We start from the raw sequence: 20,731 nt of genomic DNA, 5'->3' as shown, positions 1-20,731 counted from the left end.
TCATCCTGGTCCTGCAGACGTGAAGTGCCAAGGCCTCTCCTACTTGTCGTCTCCCAGGTGGTGGCCCTGGAATCTGACATCCTGGATTTGGCTTCAGTCTGGCTGCCAGGCAGCTCTCGGATTTCCTGCTGGTGGGTGAATTCCGCTGCAGGAGCAGGAGATGGAAGTTGAGTTAAATAGGACGGGCCCCTCCCACCCGGTCATGGAAGAGGCTCTTTTCCCCCAGAGATCCATCCCCTGTCCCCTCCTAGTCAATCGTACTAGCCTATCCATACCCAGGCACGGTGCTATGCCAGATGCTATAGGGACAGACAGACCCTGCTCTGGAGCAGTCCAGCCCACAGAAGATTACTGTGTGAAAAGTTAAGCAACAGTAGTACTTGTTTAAGAACAATTTGGTTTCAATAACACTTTTTATTTTTGGAGACAGTATTCATAATGGTTAAGAACTTGGACTCTGGAGCCAGCTTCCTGGGTTTGAAACCAGGCTCTGCCACTTACCAGCTGTGTGACCTCGAGCAAGTACCTCAGTGTCTCTGTGCCCCAGTTCCTTATCAGTAAAATAGAGAGAATAATAGTGCCTACCCCCTAGAGAAATTAAGAGGATTAAATGAGTTAGTACATCTAAAGCACTTCTAATAGTGCTGGCACGAAGGCAGAACAATACAACATCATCTTTATTACAAAAGTGCTTTCTAAACTCTTGTGTTGTTTGGCTGCAGCAGATCGCATGGCTGGTAACCCCACCACAGGGAGTTTCTCCAGTGCCGGTGGGTAGAGTGGAGGATGCTGAGATCATGCAGGCCTGCGATGACCCTGCATGCCTCGGGGGTAGGTGGGATTGGAGACAGGCCTGAAGGAAAGAGTAACCTCTGGATTAGGTCCGTTGGCCGGTACCAGTGGGCGCCCCCTGTGCGTAAGGTGCTCTGTGTGCTGGGTGTGGCAGGGCCTAAGGTGCTCCCGTGAGGTACAGTGAAGGGCAGGGCCGCTTCTCCAGGGGGCATGCTCTTCCTCCACGTCCTCTGGGGGTCTGTACCCTTCTCTGGGGGGTCTGCCTGGTACAGCAGACAGATGCCTGGTCCGTGGACCAGCGGAGGGCTGGTTAAGCCTTGAGGGCTAGCCTGTGGGTGACTTTGGGGGCCTGGCTGAACGAGCCCCTTGCAAGCAGATTCCAAGCCTCCTCTTCTGGAGGCCGGCTCCTTCCTGCAGGTGGCCCCCAGGGGTGCTGCCCCACATGCTCCTCTTTAGGCGGGGGTACTTGCCCGTGACGCTGGGCCCCGGGTGGACGGGAAATCAGCGTGTGAGGCTGTGGTCATCATCTGTCTCCCCCGCCCGCTCAACACACACACACACAGTCCGAGTGATTATCCATTGATTTCTCCTCGCTGTCATGTCTCAAGAGGATATTGCCTTTGCTGCCGAGGCATTGGCAGCGGAGGCTGGAGTCCCGCTGAGGTGGTGGTGGGTCTCCAGGGTAGCCTTGTGTCATTTATCGCCTGTCACTCGCTTGCTTTTCTGTTTCCCGAGCCTCTGGTGCACCCCGGAGCCTGGAGGAGAGGGCTGAGAAACAGCAGGTGGAGGGGAAGACAGGTCGGGAGTCAGTCAGACAGGAGCCACAGTCAGGCCTCCACCCAGCGGGCCTTCAACCAGTCAGATTCTCCTGGCGGCATGGTAGGAAGCAAAGGGGAAATCCTGTCCCCTTAAGTCTGGGCAGAGCCAGCCTGGTGTGATGGGAAGGAATGCTGGTGTGAGGCTGGGGTCCAGCTCAAGCTCTGCCATGAGTAGCTGTGTGATCTCAGGCAGGTTGCTTTGCCTCTCTGGGCCACCTCTGAGCCCTCCTCTGTGAAATGAGGAAGTTGTACTGAATGACTGTGGAGGGTCCTTTGGCTTCAAATCCTGGGATTTGTACCTGGCCTTCCACAGGGTTCCAGCTTCCCTGTGCCTTCTTTCCAGAAGCATTCAGAAGTCCTTCGAAGAGGCCGGGACATGCAGAGAGGTCACGAGGGAGATGTATTGGGCAGTTCTGACCTGCTCTGGTTGGAGAGAAGTACCTCGCTCATGTGAAACGTGCAGCATTTCATTCCTAACCTGCCCTGTGCAGCATTTTGGGCAGGCTGTGAGCCTGGGCCTGACACGGTTCTCTCTTCTAGGTGAGGAGTTTTATGAAGCCTCACCCTACGAGCCAGTGACTGCCCGCCTCTCGGACATCTTCAGGCTTGCTTCAATCTTCTCAGGTGAGTGGGCTCATGCTGGGGCCTCGCCAGACCTGCTCTGGTCCCAGTGGGTGGTGGATCAGGCCTCGGGGCTTGGCTCAGGTGTCGGCTCGCCAGCAGGCCCCTGAACGCCTCTGAGCCTGGGGTCTTCATCTGTAAAGAGGGAACCGTAACACCCACCCACAAGGTTGTGTGTGGCATAAAGCATTTACGGGAATTGCCTAGAATGAGCTTGCCGTGCAGGGGATCTTGAATCTGAAACGTGGTATTGCTCTCCCATTTCGTCACCTGTCCTGCCTGGCTGGGTCCTTTCCAGCTGTTCTACTTTGGGTGAGTTACTTGACCTCTCTGTGCCTCAGTTTCCTCTCTGGTGCAGAGGGGAGAGTACCTACCTCGTTGGAGGGTCAAGAGGTCAGAGTGAACCAATGGCTGTCCAGGGCTCAGCATGCTCCTGGGTGCGTGGGAGCCGTTAGCCGAGGTTGTAGGCATTCCTATCATCATTGTCCATTGTGCTCTGAAATTCCCCTCTCCCCTGCGGGCTCTGCTTCTTGAATCCCTCTGAGGAGGGCCTCTGCTCTCTGGCCACTCCCGCCTTGGCCTGCCTGGGGAGTGAGAAGACCCATTTGAGCTCTAGCTTCGCTTGCCGTGGTCTGTGTATAGGAGCCCAGTGAGTTTTTCGGTTCTTTCTTCTTGGCCTTGTTCCCTCTGGCCTTTGGGTGACCCAGGGCAGCCTGTCCCTGCTCGGGCACTAGGGAGGACCTTCCGGTTTGGGGAACTCTTGGGGCTGGGATGAGCTTCCTGGAGTCACCAGTGCTGCTTAAAGGGGGCCAGGGTGGGCTTGCTCACGGGCCCCAGACCTCAGGCGTCCAGGCACTTTGTGGCAATATGTAAAATCTTCCGAAGTTTCTTTTGCTCTAAGCCAGGGTTTCTCAATAGCAACATTATTGACATCGACCTGGGTAATTCTCTCCGTGGCAGGAGCCGTCCTGTGCACTGTAAGTTGTTTAGCAGCATCCCTGGCCTCTACCTACTGGACACTAGTAGCAGTCCCCCAAGTGGTGACAACCCAGTGTGTCTGCAGACACTGCCAAATGTCCCCTGGGGGCACAGTCGCTGCCAGTTGAGAAGAACTACTCTAGACAGTGAAATGAAAGATTCTCCAGTGAGACCCTAAGCCCTTTCAAATGAAGAACTCTCTAGGACAATCTTTCTCAAACCTTGTCTTTGTTTTCATTGTTGCCCCTCTAAGGAGAAAAGTTGATTCTCTCTAACTAGAGAAATACTGTCTTAGTCCGCTTGGGCTGCCATAACAAAATACCGTAGACTGGATGGCTTAAACAACAGAAGTCTATCATCTCACAGTTCTGGAGGCTGGAAGTCTAAGATCAAGGTCTGGCAGGTTTGGTTTCTGGTGAGGGCTCTCTTCCTGGTTTGCAGACATCAGCCTTCTCACTGTGTCCTCACAGGGTAGGGGTGGGAATGGGTGGGAAGGAAGTGGGGGATTGGAGTGGGGAGATAGGGAGAAGAGAGACAAGAGAGAGGGGGGTGGAGAGAGAGAGAGAGAGAGAGAGAGAGAAAGGTATCTTCCTCTTCTTGTAAGGACACTAGTCCTACTGGATTATGGTCCCACCCTTATGACCTCATTTAACCTTAATTACCTCCTAAAAGCCCTATCTTCAAATACAGTTACATTGGGTGTTTAGGGCTTCAGCATGTGAGTTTGGGGAGGGGACACAATTTAGTCCATAGTAAAGGCCAAATATTAAAATTTTGTCAGATAGGGTTGAGTTTTGGAGGGCCACAAACCATTGTAATATCTACTTTTTTTTTGCCTACCCAGGAGCCCGTTTTTGCTCCCTTGGGGGTGATACCCTCCTCTCCCATTGAGAAAGCATGTTCTAAGGGATTGAGATAGGATGATACACATGTACTGGTGGGAGAAATCCTGGGCCCCATGAGAAGGGAGGCACTGGCCAAAGGGTGACCATCTGGACATACCCTTGGGCCCTGGTGGTGGGCAGGGTTAGTGGTGGATGGAATGGTGACTTCGAAGATGGTCTGTGCATTGAGTGGCCTGCCCTGGGCTCTCATCATCATACCCCGCAGTGGGGTGATGGCCGAGGTTCCCGTCCTGCCTCTGCCTGTGGCACTGTGATGACGCAGTGATAAGCCTTGCCCATCCCACAGGGCTGAACTGGGTGATTGACTGACTGAGGCCCCTCCTAGCACAGACATTCTGATTCTCACATTTCCTGATTAGTTTTGGGCCACTCCTTTTGAGACAGTGCTAGGGGGCTCCAGCAGATTGAGGAGATGGTTTGCGCATGGACGCTGTGATGGGGAAGTCCCAGCGGCCCGACGTACCTATTTCCCACCCTACCGTGGGCTCAGGTGCTACTGCCGGAGCGGGAGCCACTGGGTTTACCTCCAGTGAAGAAATGGCTTTGGCTTGCCCCCTGAAGGTTGAAGGTCAGAGGTCCGCACCTGAGCTCAGGCCCCTGCTGCTTCCTGGACTGACACTAAGTATCTTCCTGGCAGAAAATCTTTGCGTAATGGGCTTGACACTCTGTGGGACAAGGATGTTGACAAGACAGATGAGGAGATTACTGGTCTGCAGCTCACTGAATCAGCATCCTTCACCTGCTGCTCAGATGGAACTGGGCCCCACACGACCGTAGATCCCTGGGCTCTGGGGACCACCCCCCACAGTGAGGGCAAGGCTCCCCCTCATTGCCCCTGCTGACCCCGCTCCACCCAGAGCAGCCCTCGAGTTGCTGCACGGGCGGCTCTATCTGGGGAAACTCTGGTACATAGCTGGGTGGGGAGGCCCTGGCCCAGCCACCAAGAAACCAAGTGGGCCATGGTGGGGAGCACGCAGCTGAAAGAAAGCTGGATGGGGAGCCGGGACCCTGATTCCAGCTCATTCTCTGCCACAGATGAGCTGATGGGCTTGGGCAGGTCACTTCCCTGCTCCAGACCTTACCTTTCTTTTCTGAAGAAGGAAGAGGTGAGCTTAGAGAGCAGCCTTTTCCCCATCGAGGCGCACAGACAACGGCAGTGTTGTTTGGTATCTAGGATGAGCAGAGCAGCTTGGAGCTCAGGTGGTCACAGGCCCCTGCCTGGCTGCCCTGCGGGCTGAGGGGTCAATATCTGGGCATATGTATCACCCACCTGTGGCTCGCTGCCTGGGCTAGCCTGGTCTGGGGGACCCCAGATCCTGCACTGATGCTCCAGGATGATAGCAATCTGCCCTGCAGGATTGTATGGAGTCCCTCCCCACTTCTACACACTTACATGTGGCTGTGTGATGTCCCCGCCCCGCCGCCATCTCTGTGTGGAAAGGCTGTGGTGTGGGCCATGGAGGCTCCTCTAGGTCACACTACCCCCGGTTGGGGCCCAGGGACTTGGAGAAGGGTGCTCCTGTATATTTGGGGCCGAGTTGCTACTATCTGAGAATTCGGTGCCTCCTGGAACGTGTGCCCTTCTTTCCCTCTGGCCTGCTGTCTCTGTTGGGCTTCTTCGAAAGCCCAGCTGGGATTCTGTTGGCAAAGAAAGCTGCCGGGATTCCCCCAACACTCTGTGACGCCGAGGCCCTGGGGGAAGGGTGGGTCCTGCCCTCCTGTCTGCCCAGTTCAGAGACAGGTGCTAGGATCGGTGCCTGGGTCTGGGATTCCTGATGTCCAGTTAATCCCAAGTCCAAGGCCGGGAGGGGAGCGGTCTGGCTCCGCCCTGAACAGTGGGGACAGGGTTGTTGGAGGGATCCTGGTGTCCTGCCCTAGCCTTATAGACGGGAAGGGAGATTTCACGGAGAAGAAATGAAGTTTGTAATGAGGTTTGTCCTGTTTCTAGCAATTTAAACTGCCCTTGGGAACAGGAAATCGAGTGTTTCTGGAGGCCTTGTTGGGCCTTTTTGAGCTATAGTGCCTACATTTGTAAAATGAGAAGGGGATGGCTGGTGGTCTGGTGGATACAGAGGAGTCCATGAGGATGGATGCAGGCAAAGTGACAGCCATCCTCTCTGCCGAGGATGCTTCTCTAGAGGGGTCCCTTGGGTGGAGGAGCTGAAGTTGAGAGTCCCTCCCTCCCCGAGCGCCTGTGACCTCGTGAATGCTGAATCCCAGCTGGTCCCATCTGGGGAGGCAGGAGAGGATGGAACAAAGTGGAGAGAGGAGAGAAAGCCTTCTTAGGGAAAGAAGAGATGGTTCAGGCAGAGAGAGGTTGTGAGGGGTGATACGGACAGTGAGGGAAGGGGACTGCTCCATCCACGTGGGGTGAAACCATCAGAGTGAGGGTGAAAGGCCTGGGAGGGCCAGACAGTGGTTTCCCTCGCCGCTGGGCTGTGCCTCAGGGACCGGGAGAAGCGGCAGGCAGGTGGTGTGGGCCGGGCTGTCAGTGGGAGCTGCATCTGCATTTCTGGTGAGGCTGGGGGCCTCCAGGGCCTTGGGCATCCGATGTAGGCATTGGAGATACATGGGTATGGAGCATATTTATGCAAACACGTCTTGTCTTTTCTATAGCTGGAGGGGAACTTGGAGATCATCTAAGCTCACCCCTTACCTGACAAAAAGGGAAACTAAGGCCCCAAGGGAAGGGATGGACTAGACCGGGATTCAGTCCTGCTTCTATCCCTGCCCAGTGCGTACCTCAGGCAGGGGACTCACCTCTAAGCCCGGGTTTCTTCTTACACAACGCGGGACTGATAGCACAACCTACCTGCTCGGGTTTTGTAAGGACTAAATGAGAAATTGCAGGTAGGTTCCTGGTCCAGTGCCTGGCACGTTGCACTAAAACACGTAGCTTCTTAGAACTGACTGTGGAGTGATTTCTCCAAAGGCCATTGGCCGGCTGGGGTGGGGCCGGCCCGGAGCCTGCGTCTGGGAGATGGTTGCATGGGTTTTGGTGGCGTGAGCCTGCCTTCCACCCATGCTAGTGCTGGGTGGGCCTGCAGTGGGAGGTGACGGGGCGATTTGCAGGGGACAGTAGGTCCCTGGGGCTCCTGCTGAGCCTCTGTGGCCTTAGCTGCATTGTGACTGGGTGGGGACACTGGGAGGCTGGCGAGAGGCCTGGGCTCGGGCCTTTTTTGGGTTGGAGGAAGATGCGATGGGTGGAGACAGCCTCAGTTGGCCGCAAGCCTCTGGGGTGGGCCATCTTGCTTGGATGGAGCCAGGAGAGGCCCGGGGATGTTCTAGTTGGAGGCTCCAGTGGTCCCCTTTTTGGGGGCTCAGGAGAGGAGGGAACCCTACCCCTGCCAAGAAGCCTTGCAGATAGCCCCTGAGGGACACCACCCTCCCACTCTATGCCCTTGCACTTGGTTCTTATTACAGCGCTCACCCTCTGATTGTGGGCGTTGGTCTCTGTGTCACTGCACCCACGCCTCTCTCTGTGTTCCCCTGGGTGTCTAGTGCTGTGCTGTGCTCCTGACACCTATCCATGGAGGATCCTGGACTAGAGGGCGGTTGTGGACTTGGAGGCCTGCTGGTCCTAGTTTGAATCCTGGTCCTGCCCTACCAGCTGGTTGACCACAGGGTGGGTCACTTGACTCTGAACCTCATTTTTCTCATCTGTAAAATGGAGCCCTACAAGGATGGGTGATGATGTGTGCATGGCTCCCCACAGGGCGCCGGAGCCCAGGAGCACCCTAGGTGGTGGCCACAGGTGACGCTGTCAGGGGCTGGGGGGAGCTAGTGGTTTAGTGTGAGCCGTTAGCGCTGCACAAGGGAGGGTGGCTAAGAGGTCCAGGCAAGTCTGAGGCGTCCCGTGTGGGCCGCCTGTCAGGTGACCCTGAGGTTTAGCGAAGGAAAGGAAAGCTCACGAAGGCTTTGTGGAAGAGGTAGGGCTGGGGCCGGATCTCCGTGTGGTGCAGACGCTACCTAAGATGCTGCTTTGAAAGGCATCAGACCGTGGCCTTACTGGCTTGCGGGGCAGGCGGACACCACTTAGACGCCCACTGGGTGGTTTGTCAATGGTGGTGGAGTAACCCTGAGAGCTCAAGGGAGGCAGCAATAGGCGGTGCCTGGGGAAAATCAGCAAAGTCTCGGAAGAGGAGAGAGTGGGATCTGGAAATGACATTCCTGGCAGCATCATAGCATCATGGCTCGGAGGCCCGGCCAGGCTCGGCAGGAACCGCATATCTTCTGGGCCTGGTGGGCTCAGAGGACAGTGACTAGAGACCTTGTGGCAGATGGGAGATTGGCGTCTCTGGGGTCTCCTCCCTTGGGACTCCTGCCCAGGAAGTCTCTGGGACAGAGCTCAGTGTGACAGCCTGGCTCTGGGGCTGGGTCTGTGGAGAGGGGCTGAGCTGCCCTTGGGTCGGGGAGGAGCTTAGCCCCGGGCTCAAGAGTCAGTCCCCTGTGAAGTTTGCCTGAGTGGCCATGTAGGGGCCGGGAGAGGGTCGGGCTTGGCTTAGCTCCGCTAGATGCCCAGGGAGGCCCCTCCCTTCCCTGGCTCCCCTGAGGGGCTGCCGAGCCTTTGTGCCCCCAGCCCCTCCTTCCCTGGGGTTGCTGAGCAGAAGATGGCGAGCGAGGTCCAGCAGGTCGCCTGGTGCCTCTCAGAGACCCCACTCTGAGGCGGCCCCTGTGAGGAGGCAGTGGGGCTTTGGGGACAGAGGGCAGGAGGGGAGTGGAGGAAGCAGGCAGCCTGTCTCCCCGCCACCTGCATGGTGGCTCAGGCGATAAACTGCTTATCCTCAGGTTGTCTCCTTGAGCTGAATGCAGAAGCATGTTATTTAAATTTCAAAATCACATTCTTCTTCTAACAGCTGTCAGAGACTCTGAGTGTCAATGAAAATTGGGCCTTAGCTGCAGCTCTGTCACCTCTTACACCCCCCCCTTTCAGGGAGGAATTGTCTGATGGCCCAGGAGAGGGTGTGGGGCGGGGGGAGGGACTCTGGGGCCAGGGAGAAGTGGGGATGGCGGGCCAGGTGACCCGTGACCCTGGCCGCGTTGGTCAGCAGTTGGGACCCACAGGAGGACGCCAGCTGCTCCATCAGGGGCGCCAAGTGCTTCCCCTCTTCCCTTTCATTTCCTCTTCTCCGTGCCCCCTCCCTGGGCTCCCCCAGCTAGGAGAAGGATTTGCTCGCAGAAGGCGTGAGCAGGGTGTCGGTGGCTTCATGTTTGGTTGTCTTCATGTCCAAGGAAGAAATTGCGATTAAAAAAACAACAACAACCAGGAGAGAACAAAATTTAACCCCAGAGAGAGGCTTTTTAATGGTAGAAGTTCAGGTGCCACGGTTGGGGTGAGGTCTTGCGGGGGAAAGGTATTTCTGGTTCCCTTCAAATAGCATCTTCTAGGGGCACCTACTTGCTTCCCCTTGGGCGGATAGACAGGCTCTGCCAGCAGCGGGCGGGGTGTCTATCTGTGTGTGTGGGCAGTTCTGGGCTGGGTCGCCAGCTCTTTCATGGCCCCTGAGGTGGCTCTGCAGGGCTATGGTCCACCCGCCCCACCCCGGCCCCGCCCCACCCCGCCCGCCCCAGGCATGCTCCTCCTGGCTTAGCCAGGAGCTATGCTCACCTTATTTATCTGGGTGGAAGATAGGATTTGAGTAACTGTTCTGGGAATGCTCCTCCCAACCGATCTGTCAACGTGTTCTTTTTTTTTTGGAACATCTTTATTGGAGTATAATTGCTTTACAATGGTGTGTTAGTTTCTGCTGCATAACAAAGTGACTCAGCTATAGTATACACGTACCATCCCCATATCGCCTCCCTCTTGCGTTGTCTCCCTCCCACCCTCCCTATCCCACCCCTCTAGGTGGTCACAAAGCACCGAGCTGATCTCCCTGTGCTATGCGGCTGCTTCTCACTAGCTATCTGTTTTACATTTGTTGTGTATATGTGTCCATGCCACTCTCTCACTTCATCCCAGCTTACCCTTCCCCCTCCCCGTGTCCTCAAGTCCATTCTCTTCGTCTGCGTCTTTATTCCTGTCCTGCCCCTAGGTTCTTCAGAACCTTCCTTTTTTTTAGATTCCATATATATGTGTTAGCATACGGTATTTATTTTTCTCTTTCTGTCAACGTGTTCTTTTAAGCCCATGAGTGTGTAGAGGAAGGAACAGATCTGACTGGGGTCAGGTGTCTGTGTGTGGTGTGTGTGTGTGGTGTGTGTGTGTGGAGTGTTGTATGTGTGTGTGGGGTGATGTGTGTGTGTGTGGTGTGTGTGTGTGGTGTGTGTGCGTGTGTGGTGTGTGTGTCGGGTGATGTGTGTTTATGGGTTTTTGGCAGTGGTCTCCTTCTGCATGTGGAGAGGGAAGGAGGGGAAGGAGGCAGGGATGGAGAGGCCTGAGTGGGAAAGTGGGGTGTGTGTGGCCCTTCCCTCGGGGAACAAGCGCTGCCCTCGGCCTCTTGCTGACCTCTTAGGGAAGCCCTGGGAACAATGGTCAGGCGTGAATACTGAGGGATGGAAGGCCATCCTTCTCCTGATCAACAAAAATTAGCAGACTGAACCTTATGTGTGTGTTTCTCGGCTTCCTACGGTCTGGAGGTTATGTCATTGGACTCTGGATGCTTAGGTACTCTCTGTGCGGAAACGGCGTGTGTGTGAGTCCATCCCTCAGATTCACGAAGCATCCCTTGCATGCCATGCCCTGATCTAGGTGCTGAGGATACCTCAGTGGACAAGAAAGAGGAGTCTTGTTGCTCTAGTGGAGCTTACGTTCGATTAGCCTGAGACAGAAAAACCAAACAAGCCAACGAATACTCAAAACTAAAAAGTAAGATAGGGATGAATGCTAAGCAAGGATTGAAATAGCATGATGGGTAGAGGTGCCTGGTGGCTACTCTGGATCGGAAATGCCAAAGTATGACCCCCGGGAAGGATCCAGCCCTGGGGAGGCCTGGGAATGGCAGAGAGGACAGCTGGGGAAAGGCCCCTAGGTGGGGATGCGGGTGGTGGAGGGCGGGGCTTAGGGAAGGCCACAGGCTGGGACAGTGATGGGGTGGAGGTGATGATTTGGGAGGAGGCCACAGAGGCAGGCAGGGGCCAGACCCCCGAGACGCTGCAGGCGAGTTAAGGAGTTTCGGTTTCTTTTTAAGAGTAATGAGAAACCTTTGAGGATTTTTTTTTTTTTCCCTTTTGAGGATTTTAGATACTAGAGTAGCACTGTGTGATTTATGCTTTGGAAAAGATTGCTCTTGTGCTGTGGGGGAGCGGATCCGGGGCCGGGAGAGTGGCTTAGAGCTGTGACAGTGGCCCACGTCCTACGACGGCAGGAGAGGAGAGGACGCGAGGCTCTGGGATCTGTTGTGGGGCTGGAGTTAAGGATGAGTCTGCTCATTTAGGCTTGAACACAATGGTGCCACTGTTTACTAAGACGGAGAAGATGAGGGAAGGAGCAGGTTGGGGGCGGGAGCTGAGCTCCAGCATTCTCTTTCAACCACGTGGGTGTTGAGATGCTAGTTAGACCTCCACCTGGAAATGCCAGGTAGGCAGTCGGATGTAAGCCTGGAGCCCTGGGAGAGGTCAGGGTTGAGAATTGTTAGCATATAGGTGGTATTTACAGCTGTGGAACCATGAGGTCACCTAGGGAGAGTATAGGCGGAGAGGGAGGCTGGGGCTCTTCACGCAGAGAGGAGGCACTAGCAAAGGAGGCTGAGACCAGGGCCAGTGAGGAAAAGGGCAGCCAAGTCAGGGGTGGGAGGGGAGCTCCGCAGGCAGGGAGGCCGAGTGTGGAGGGGGAGCCCCTGGGCGGGATGCTTGGGAAGAGGAGGAAGGGAGGACGGTGAGCTGGGTGGGAGATCATTCTCGAGAGAGGGCAGCGGGGAATGATGGGGTCCGTAGATGGCAGTGCCAAGGAGGAGTAGGGGGGTGGACTTGTGTCCGGAGTCCCACAGGAGGAGAAATGGCCCAGAAGTGACCCTGCGGAGGAAGCAGGACTCCCACCACCTCTGGGCCCGGAGCTGCCCAATGGTCATTTCTTCCAAAATCAGCGTGCTAAATGACCAAATCTCTGATTTTACCAGATTTATGAATCTGCCAAAAATTGTTTCATCATTTGTAAACCTTTTAGAAATTCACATTTGAATGGTTTTCACGGCTTCTGAAGAGTCTTGCAAATGGTCTTCATTGCTGTATTTTAAGATATATTCAGTTTTTTGGAATTTAAGCATCAAAAGTTGATGTAGACTTCTTAGAGCAATAAAGTATATTTCGTAATCAGTAAAAAAATTTAGCTTACGATTGGTGCTTCCAGTCCTACCTTCATTCATCTCACACACACACACACACACACAAAAAGGCTGACGAAGGATTAAGGTGAACCACATCAATATGAAATGCCTCAATTTGGTTTTCAATTGTTATAAATTCAGAATTAAAGCTGATAAGCCATTGTGGGAATTGGTATGAGAATGATAAAAATCTTGAATATTAAAAACAAAAAATCGCACCAAGACTATATTTAAAAGGACAGAGAGCCTTCAAAAGTGGCTTACAAAGTCCCTTCCAACGTGAAATACTGTAATGAAGTTTTAATTTTTAATTGCTAGAAACACAAAATCAAGACATATATGACTTTTGCAGAATTGGAGAAAATTCTGACAGCGGTTAAAATTTGTCAAAATATAAAATGATATTCAAAAGCAATTGATTTTTTTTGAATTGATTTGCAGTGAATTTGCCATTCATCAAATTGACTTTTGGTGGGTTGGCCTGCTTCCAAAAACGCAGGGGCCCCGGGGAGCGCTGGGGTGGCCGCGTGCTACGTGGGGTGGAGGTGAGGGGAAAGTTCTGACAGAAGGTTGAGGACGTTAGGGAGCCTGGACTAAGACTGCTGGAGCTGGTTTGAGGAGGGCGGGCACCAGAGCAGTGTGGATAAAGGCTGGGGTCCCACGGGGTCCACGGGCCTTGAGTGACAGCAGAGCCCTGGCAGGAGGGCATTTTGGGATTGGCCGGTCATCTCTCGGGGAAGTTGAGCTTTCACCTCATGCTGGATGGCGTGGGGCTCCCGGCCACCAGCCACAGCTCCTGGTGGTGCGGGGGCCCAGAAGGGAGAAGGAACTTGAGGTCCTGCTCTCTTAGGCTTCTTGGATAAGTGGAGGGAGCTCTGAAGCCCTTCTCTTGCTCACCGACAGGGAGACTGGGAACCCTTTTGGCTCTTGGTATGTGATGCGCGTGGCTCGAGTGACAAGCACGTGGGACAGGCCGATTCTAGCAGGGCCGTGTGAAAACGGAGAGATGGAGGGGAGGGTCTTTCTAGCCAGGGAACACATTCTTTTAAAAAAAATCAAAAAAAATTTTTTTGTACACATTTTAAAGGTTACTTTCCATTTACAGTTATTATATAATATTGGCTAGAGTCCCCATGTTGTACAATACATTCTTGAGCCTATCTTATACACAACAGTTTGTACCTCTCACTCCCCTATCCTTCTATTGCCCCTGCCCCCCTGTAACCACTAGTTTGTTCTCTATATCTGTGAGTCTGCTTCTTCTTTGTTATATTCACTAGTTTGCTGTATTTTTAAGATTCCACATATAAGTGATATTATACAGTGTTTGCCTTTCTCTGTCTGCCTTATTTCACTTGGCTTAATGTCCTCCAAGTCCATCCATGTTACTGCAAATGGCAAAATTTCATTCTTTTTTATGGCTGAGTAGTATTCCATTGTATGTTTGTATACACACACACACACACACACACACACACACACACACACCCCACATCTTCTTTAGCCATTCATCTGTCGATGGACACTTAGGTTGCTTCCATATCTTGGCAATTATAAACAATGCTGGTATGAACATTGGTGCATATATCTTTTCGAATTAGCGTTTTTACTTTTTTTTTGGACGTATACCCAGGAGTGGAATTGCTGGATCATGTGATAGTTCTAGTTTTAATTTTTTGAGAAACCTCCATACTATTTTCCACAGTGGCTGCACCAATTTACATTCCCACCAACAGCAGGGACCACATTCGTAAACAAGCATTTATTGCACACGTGCTATGGGCTGGAAACCGCTTGTGGCATTTGTGTCCACATTATCCCGTGTAATCTGTAGCGCAGTCCTGTGTGTAGGCAGGGTGGGTGTTGTATCTTCATTTTGCAGATGAGTAAAATGAGGCTGAAAGAGGTTGCGTTACCTGTGCACGCTTGCTCTGCTAGTCAGTGGCCCAGCCGGGTCCTCTAACTCCCCAGACATGGCTGGGAGTCCCTGCTCTTAATCACCAGTGCAGCCCCAAGCAGGATGGGCAGGGATGCTTGTGAAGCCTGCAGGGTAAGCTTCAGGCCAAAGGGAAAGTTTTGTTAACTCGATTATAATCTCATGTTCACACCGGAATGTAAGCTCTAGGAAGAGAGGAGTTTTGTCGGTTTTGTTCATTTCTCCAGCAGCGTTCCACCTGTAGTGGGTGCTCAGTAATTGACTGTTGTAAAAGTTAATGAATCTTGAGGGAGAGCTGGTCATGGGTGGCCCCACAGGGCAAGAAGCATGGAGGTAGTGGTCAGCGTGGCTGCAACCCAGCAGGGAAGTTGGGGCCCCCACGTGGAATCTCTTCTCCTTGCCCCTCCCTCTTCCTCCTCACCCTGCCTGCCTTCCATCCAGCCCTGTTTAGAGTTTGTTTAGTCTGCATCTCATTGTTGAGTGCCTCTCTGCTCACGCTTGTGCCCCTAATTATCTGGACTCAGTTGACTGTCCTCCTTTTTGAAACTCTTGTCTTGGTTTCCATGACACCAGCATCTCCTGATTGTCCACCACCTCAAGGTCCGCTCCTCCCCAATCTCCACTAAATGATGGCACCAGGAGCTCTGTCCTGACCCACTTCCTCTTCTTTATTTTCATCCTCAACCTCAGCTACCTCATATAGTTATGTGGCTTTAAATAGCCTCCAATGTCAGTCATGCTCAGTTTTATCACTAGCTCAGACCTCTCTTCTGAGCTCCAGACTCATTTATCCTCTTGCCTTTCAGCATCTCCATGTGGACATCTCATAGGCATCTCAAACTTCAGTTGAAAACATTCTGTTCTGCCCCTCCTTCTTCTCTCTAAGTTTTTCCTGTTTCACAAAATGATTCCACCATCCTCTGGGTGCTCAGGCCAAAAACCTAGGCGTTTTCCTTGATTTCTCTCCTTCTTCCCATTCAGTATCCAACCCATCCTGTTGGCTTTATCTCTAAATTATATGCAAAATACGCTCGTTTTTTGACATCTTTGCAGTCACCATTCTCCCCAAGCCTGCTACGGCAACAGCCTGTAACTGGTCTCCTTTTTAGCCCCCTCCCCTTCATGGGAACTTGGTCTTCCATCTGTCAGCCAAAGTACATGAGGTCGGGTGACTCCCATCCTTAAAACCCTCTAAGTGCTTTGCATCTTAGAATAAAATCTGAAATTCTTACCCTGCTCTGCAAGGTCCCACATGACCTCTGCTGACTGTCCCTCTGGCTTCCTCCCTCTTACTTTCATTTCATTTTGGAAACTCCAGCCACTTTCCCTTCCTTTTGCCTATAAACACACTGAGCTCATGTCTGTCTCGGGACCTCTGTACCTACTCTTCCTTTTGCTTGGGATTCCCTTACCTTGGATTTTTTTTTTTTTTTGCATGTTTCACTTCTGCCCATCATTCTTTCTCAGCTTGGATGTCACCTCCTATAGGACAGGCCCTCCCTCATCCCTCATTCTCTTCTGAATTCCGCTTATTTGATTTTCTTCATAGCGCTTTAAATTGCCTTATTTATTTGTTCGTGTGTTTATTACCAGTCTTCCTCTCAATAGAATAAAAGCCCCTGGAGAGCAGGGACTCTGTCTTTTCAGCTCACAGCTGGATTTCTGGGGCATGTGGTCAGCACATGAAAACAGCTGTTGGCTGACAGCTGTTTGACCGACCGGGATGCGGAGCTGTGCCTTGTGAGCCCTGGTGTGTGTGTGCGTGTTGAGTTGTGCACACGCGCTGTTGAGTTTGCAGGGTGCGACAGGGGAGCTTCCTTATTCCCTCCAGCTCGCAGAGTCCTGCAGTGGCGTGTGGGGGGATGGGAGTAGACAGGAGAGTCACAGAACTTCCTAGAAAGCCATATAGTTCAAAACCTGTCATTCTGGGCTTCCCTGGTGGCTCAGTGGTTAAGAAACCGCCTGCCAATGCAGGGGACACGGGTTCGAGCCCTGGTCCGGGAGGATCCCACGTGCCGCGGAGCAACAAAGCCCATGTGTCACAACTACTGAGCCTGTGCTCTAGAGCTCATGAGCCACAACTACTGAGCCCACGTACCACAACTACTGAAGCCCGCGCGCCTAGAGCCCGTGCTCTGCAACAAGACAAGCCACTGCAATGAGAAGCCCGCATACCGCAGTGAAGAGTAGCTCCCGCTCGCCACGACTAGAGAAAGCCCATGCACGGCAATGAAGACCCAACGTAGCCAAAAATAAATAAATAAAATAAGAAAAAAATAACCTGTCATTTTTCAGGTGAGGAAATGAGACCCAGAGAGGGTCAGGCTTTGTTGGGGGTTTCACACACTTGGGAGAGGTAGAGACAGAATTAGGGCCCAGGTTTCTGACTTCCACTTTAGTGGCCAAGCTGCAGAGCATGGCCTAGGGGCCCAGGGTCAGCTTGAGGGTGGGCATGGCCAGAAGCAGGATTAGGGACAAGTGACAAGCGTGGCAGTTTCCTGGAAGGCCAGAAGGAAGAGATGAAAAATTCAAGTCCTATTGCTTTGGAAGCCTTGTGGAAAGGTGAGCATCTGATTTTTGCTCCTCCAGGAAAAGGCCTGCTTTGTGGTTGGAAGGTCTACCTTGATGGGCCTCTCAGTTCGGGGCGGGCGGTGGGGTAGTGGAGCCCCCAGGGGACCTGCTCTGGTGACAGCAGAGGCGCACCAACTCCCTTGTGCTGAGGATGGGCTTGCTCGATTGACTGTGGGCTGGATGGGGTGTGTGCGTGTTGGGGGACCAGGCCAGGGGGACCTCTGCTTCTCCTCTGAGCCTCTGGTCCTCCAGCTTTGGAAGGCACCCTCAGAATCATGGGGAGCTTGTGAAATCCAGATTCCTGGGTGCCAGCCACAGAGCTCTTGACTGGGAGGGTCTGGGTGGGACTGAGCATCTGTGGGTAACAGGCAGTTTGAGGGAGTCACAAATGCACCAAAGTTTAAGAACTTCACGTCTAAATCAGTTACTTCCCTTCAAGGGCGTGTACACTGTTGCCAGAATGGGAGATGGGCATAGGAATAAATATTTGAATTTGAATACTAGTGCATTTTAACACGTCTTAGAAAAATTCAGAACTAACATAGATGTTATCATCCAGGACAAATCTAGGTACGTACTGAAAAATTTAAAATTTAAGGGATTTAAAAAATCCCTTAATTTTTTCTTTAAATCCCTAAATTTCTTCTGTTGAAGAAATTTAAACATTTTATTTAATATAAGAATTAAGGGATTTAAGGAAAAAATTAATTAAGTATTGGCACAGGTGGTACTGGTAACATGGCCAAAACGATATAGGTGGTACCTGGGTGACTGCGGTTTGGTAAACCTAGCTCTATAAAAGAAAATATTCAAGGATATCATTTTGAAGATTTAAAGACAGATGGTCATTGGCTTGGGGCAGCACCCCAGGAGGGAAGGGGGGAGGTGGGTGAGGCTTGGCTGGGGTGAGGCAGTCCCTCTACAGCTGGCCCCTCCTTGTCCCCAGGGGCTGGAGCTGGGAGGATGAGTCCACGGAGGTTTTGGGAAGTGCCAAGCACGGTTAAATCCCATCTCCCTCTCCTTCGAGCCAAGCACGGTTAAATCCCATCTCCCTCTCCTTCGAGCAGCTGTTACCAATTACTCGTTGGCCCATCTGCGCTCTTCTCAGCAGGCCTGGAGAGCGGGCTGGCCCAGGCCTGGGAGGAATTCCTTGCTCCTGAATCCCTCAAAGGTCCTGTGTGGTCTGTGTAGGGATGGGGCAGGGTGGCGGTGGGCTAGCAGGGGACTCCCTCCCTGCTGTTTGGATATTTTAGTTCAGGGGCTGCGGCCCACACTGGGCTGGTGTTTGCAATCCAGCACGTCCTTCTTCCTCCCCAGTGGGGACTCTTGAAAAGGATAACAAAGCCTTCTGGACCTGAGGGAGAGGCGCCTTAGTGCGGATGCAGAGGCAGTGGATGGGCTGGGAAGAGGCTGTCCCAGGCCTGCCTGCCCCACCACGGGCTTCCTCACTTACTGGGGGAGCCAGAGCAGGCCAGTCCTGGGCCTTTCTCCACGGTGGAGCGGGGCCCCATCATCGGCCCACTGGCCTCTCTACCCACTCTGGCAGGATCAGAAGAGGCATCTTCCTGGTAACCAGGTAATTGTTGTTACTTTCGCCACCTTTTGTGTGTGTGTGTGTGTGTGTGTGTGTGTGTGTGTGTGTGTGTGTGTGTGTGTGTGTGTGCGCGTGCGTGTATTTCCTAGGAAATTTACCAAGTTTTGGCCCAGGGGTTTACATTTCCCACCCCCTTAGCAAAAGCTTTCACTATTCAAGCTCCAAATGGAAGCCGCTGAGGCTGTAATTATACCACATTAGCTCGGGAACATACTGAGGGGAGCGGGAAGGTGCACCTGGGAACCTGAGAGCCGCCGTGGGCCTAAATTAGCTGCTGTTCATTGGCAGTTGTCACCCTGCTCCTCTCTGGGGCCCCTCATGTCCTTGCTCTCCTCCACCTCAGCCCCAGGCTGCTTGACTGTTCACTTCCACCAGCCAGCGTCCTGACAGGTGCACTGAATGGGAAAGAACACCCTGGCTGGTCCGGGAGAGCCCTCCCATGGAAGTGCCCCAGAATAGCCTTCGTGTAGACAGGCGTCCTTGAGTCCTTGCCTGGCCCGGACAGAGTGGCTTGGCAGCTACTCAGAGAACCGCTTGGGAGGCCACGTGCCTCGCCCCCCGCCCCGCCCCGCCCCATGGCTGAAAGCTCTTGCATGGCTCCCCAGCATCGTCTCTGGTGGTCCCTCTTCCAGGCTGCATCTCCAGGCTGCATTGCTGTTGGCTCCTTCCAGCCTCTGACCTTGCTGTTTTTCTCTCTGCCTGGGACCCCCTTTCCACTCTTTTTGCTTGCTCTCCCTCATCATGTAGGTCGCAGGAGAGCTGTTGCTGCTTCCGGGACCCCCTGGTCTGGGCAGGATGCTTTCCTCTTGGCTCCTACAGGCAGTGCCCTGACCTCCCCAGCACATCAGCGTCACCTCAGCCTTGACCCCAGTCACGTGTCTGGGGAAGTGCCTGGCACATGGTGGACCCTCAAAGATTTGTTAATTGAATGGGTAGGAAAACAAACCTTGATTCCCTTTCTGCCCTAATTCCCCTTTTATTTTTACAAGAAAGGAGGGAACTTTTCTCTTTCTGCCTTCATAGGGCTGTTGTTGTCTGGGTAGGATATTGGGGTGATGGTTCAGTCTTTGATGATCGCCCCCCCTACTTTCACTTCTGAACACTTCCGGGCTGGACCCCACATTGATGCTTGACTGCACGTGGTCTTGTACTGACTGATGTTGCTGGCCCTGTACCATTTTTGGCTTCCTTAATAATATTAGCCAACATTTTTTGAACACTTATTATGAACTAGATACTGTACTAAATACTTTTATTTTTTCACTCATCAAATACGGATACAGCATTCACTATGTATCAGACACTGGCACTTATGGAATCAGCAGTGAGTACAACTGACAAAACCCCTGCTTTCGTGGAGCTTATATTTGGTAGAAAAATACAAATGACTAAATAAGTGTATACGATGGCAGATGGTGATGAGTAATCTGGGGAAAAGAGATCAGAGTAGGGGGTGAAGGGAGTGACTTGTTATTATGTATAGGGTGGTCAGGAAGGACTCACAGATAAGGTAACGTTGAGCAGAGACCTGAAAGAAGTTGAGGAAAGGAGCTGTGTGGTCATGGGGGTCGGGGAGAGCTTTCTAGGCAGAAAACAGCAAGTGCGAAGGCCCAGAGGTCGGGTCATCACTGGCATGCTCCAGGAAGAGTTAGGAGGCCAGTGTGGCTGGAAGGGAGTAAGTGAACAGGCGGAAGGAGTAGGAAGTGAGGTCATATATGGCAGTGCTGGCTAATGGAAGTATGTTATGAGTCACATACATGCAATTCTAAAATTTCTTTCCTTTTTTAAAATTTTTATTAGAGTTGATTTACAGTGTTGCGTTAGTTTCAGGTGTACTGCAAAGGGATTCAGTTATACATATACATGTATCTACTCTTTTTTATTTTATTTATTTTTTTGAATCTTATTTTTTATACAGCAGGTTCTTATTAGTTATCCATTTTATACATATTGGTGTCTGTATGTCAATCCCAATCTCCCAACTCATCACACCCCGCCCCCCCGCCACTTTTCCCCCTTGGTGTCCACACGTTTTTTTCTCTACATCTGTGTCTCTATTTCTGCCCTGCAAACCGGTTCATCTGTACCATTTTTCTAGGTTCCACATATAGCCATTAATATACGATATTTGTTTTTCTCTTTCTGAATTACTTCACTCTGTATGACAGTCTCTAGTTTCATCTACTTCTCTACAAATGACCCAATTTTGTTCCTTTTTATGGCTGAGTAATATTCCATTGTATATATATATA

General features: G+C 52.4%; 1 protein-coding gene across 3 annotated transcripts in view; it reads left to right on the top strand.

Annotated features, from left to right (window-relative positions):
• The window catches only part of GFRA2 (GDNF family receptor alpha 2), a 300,510-nt gene that overhangs the window by 10,907 nt on the left and 268,872 nt on the right, over positions 1–20,731 (top strand). For all 3 annotated transcript variants that reach the window (XM_028494317.1, XM_028494316.1, XM_024130863.2), the window contains exon 3: positions 2,151–2,234. In XM_028494317.1, the coding sequence (XP_028350118.1) occupies positions 2,151–2,234 (84 nt within the window). The remainder of the gene's footprint in view (positions 1–2,150; positions 2,235–20,731) is intronic.

This window comes from Physeter macrocephalus, chromosome 9, assembly GCF_002837175.3.
Source record: "Physeter macrocephalus isolate SW-GA chromosome 9, ASM283717v5, whole genome shotgun sequence".
Taxonomy (NCBI): domain Eukaryota; kingdom Metazoa; phylum Chordata; class Mammalia; order Artiodactyla; family Physeteridae; genus Physeter; species Physeter macrocephalus.
Note: the sequence above shows the minus strand (reverse complement) of the source record. Positions and strands in the feature narration are given on the sequence as shown.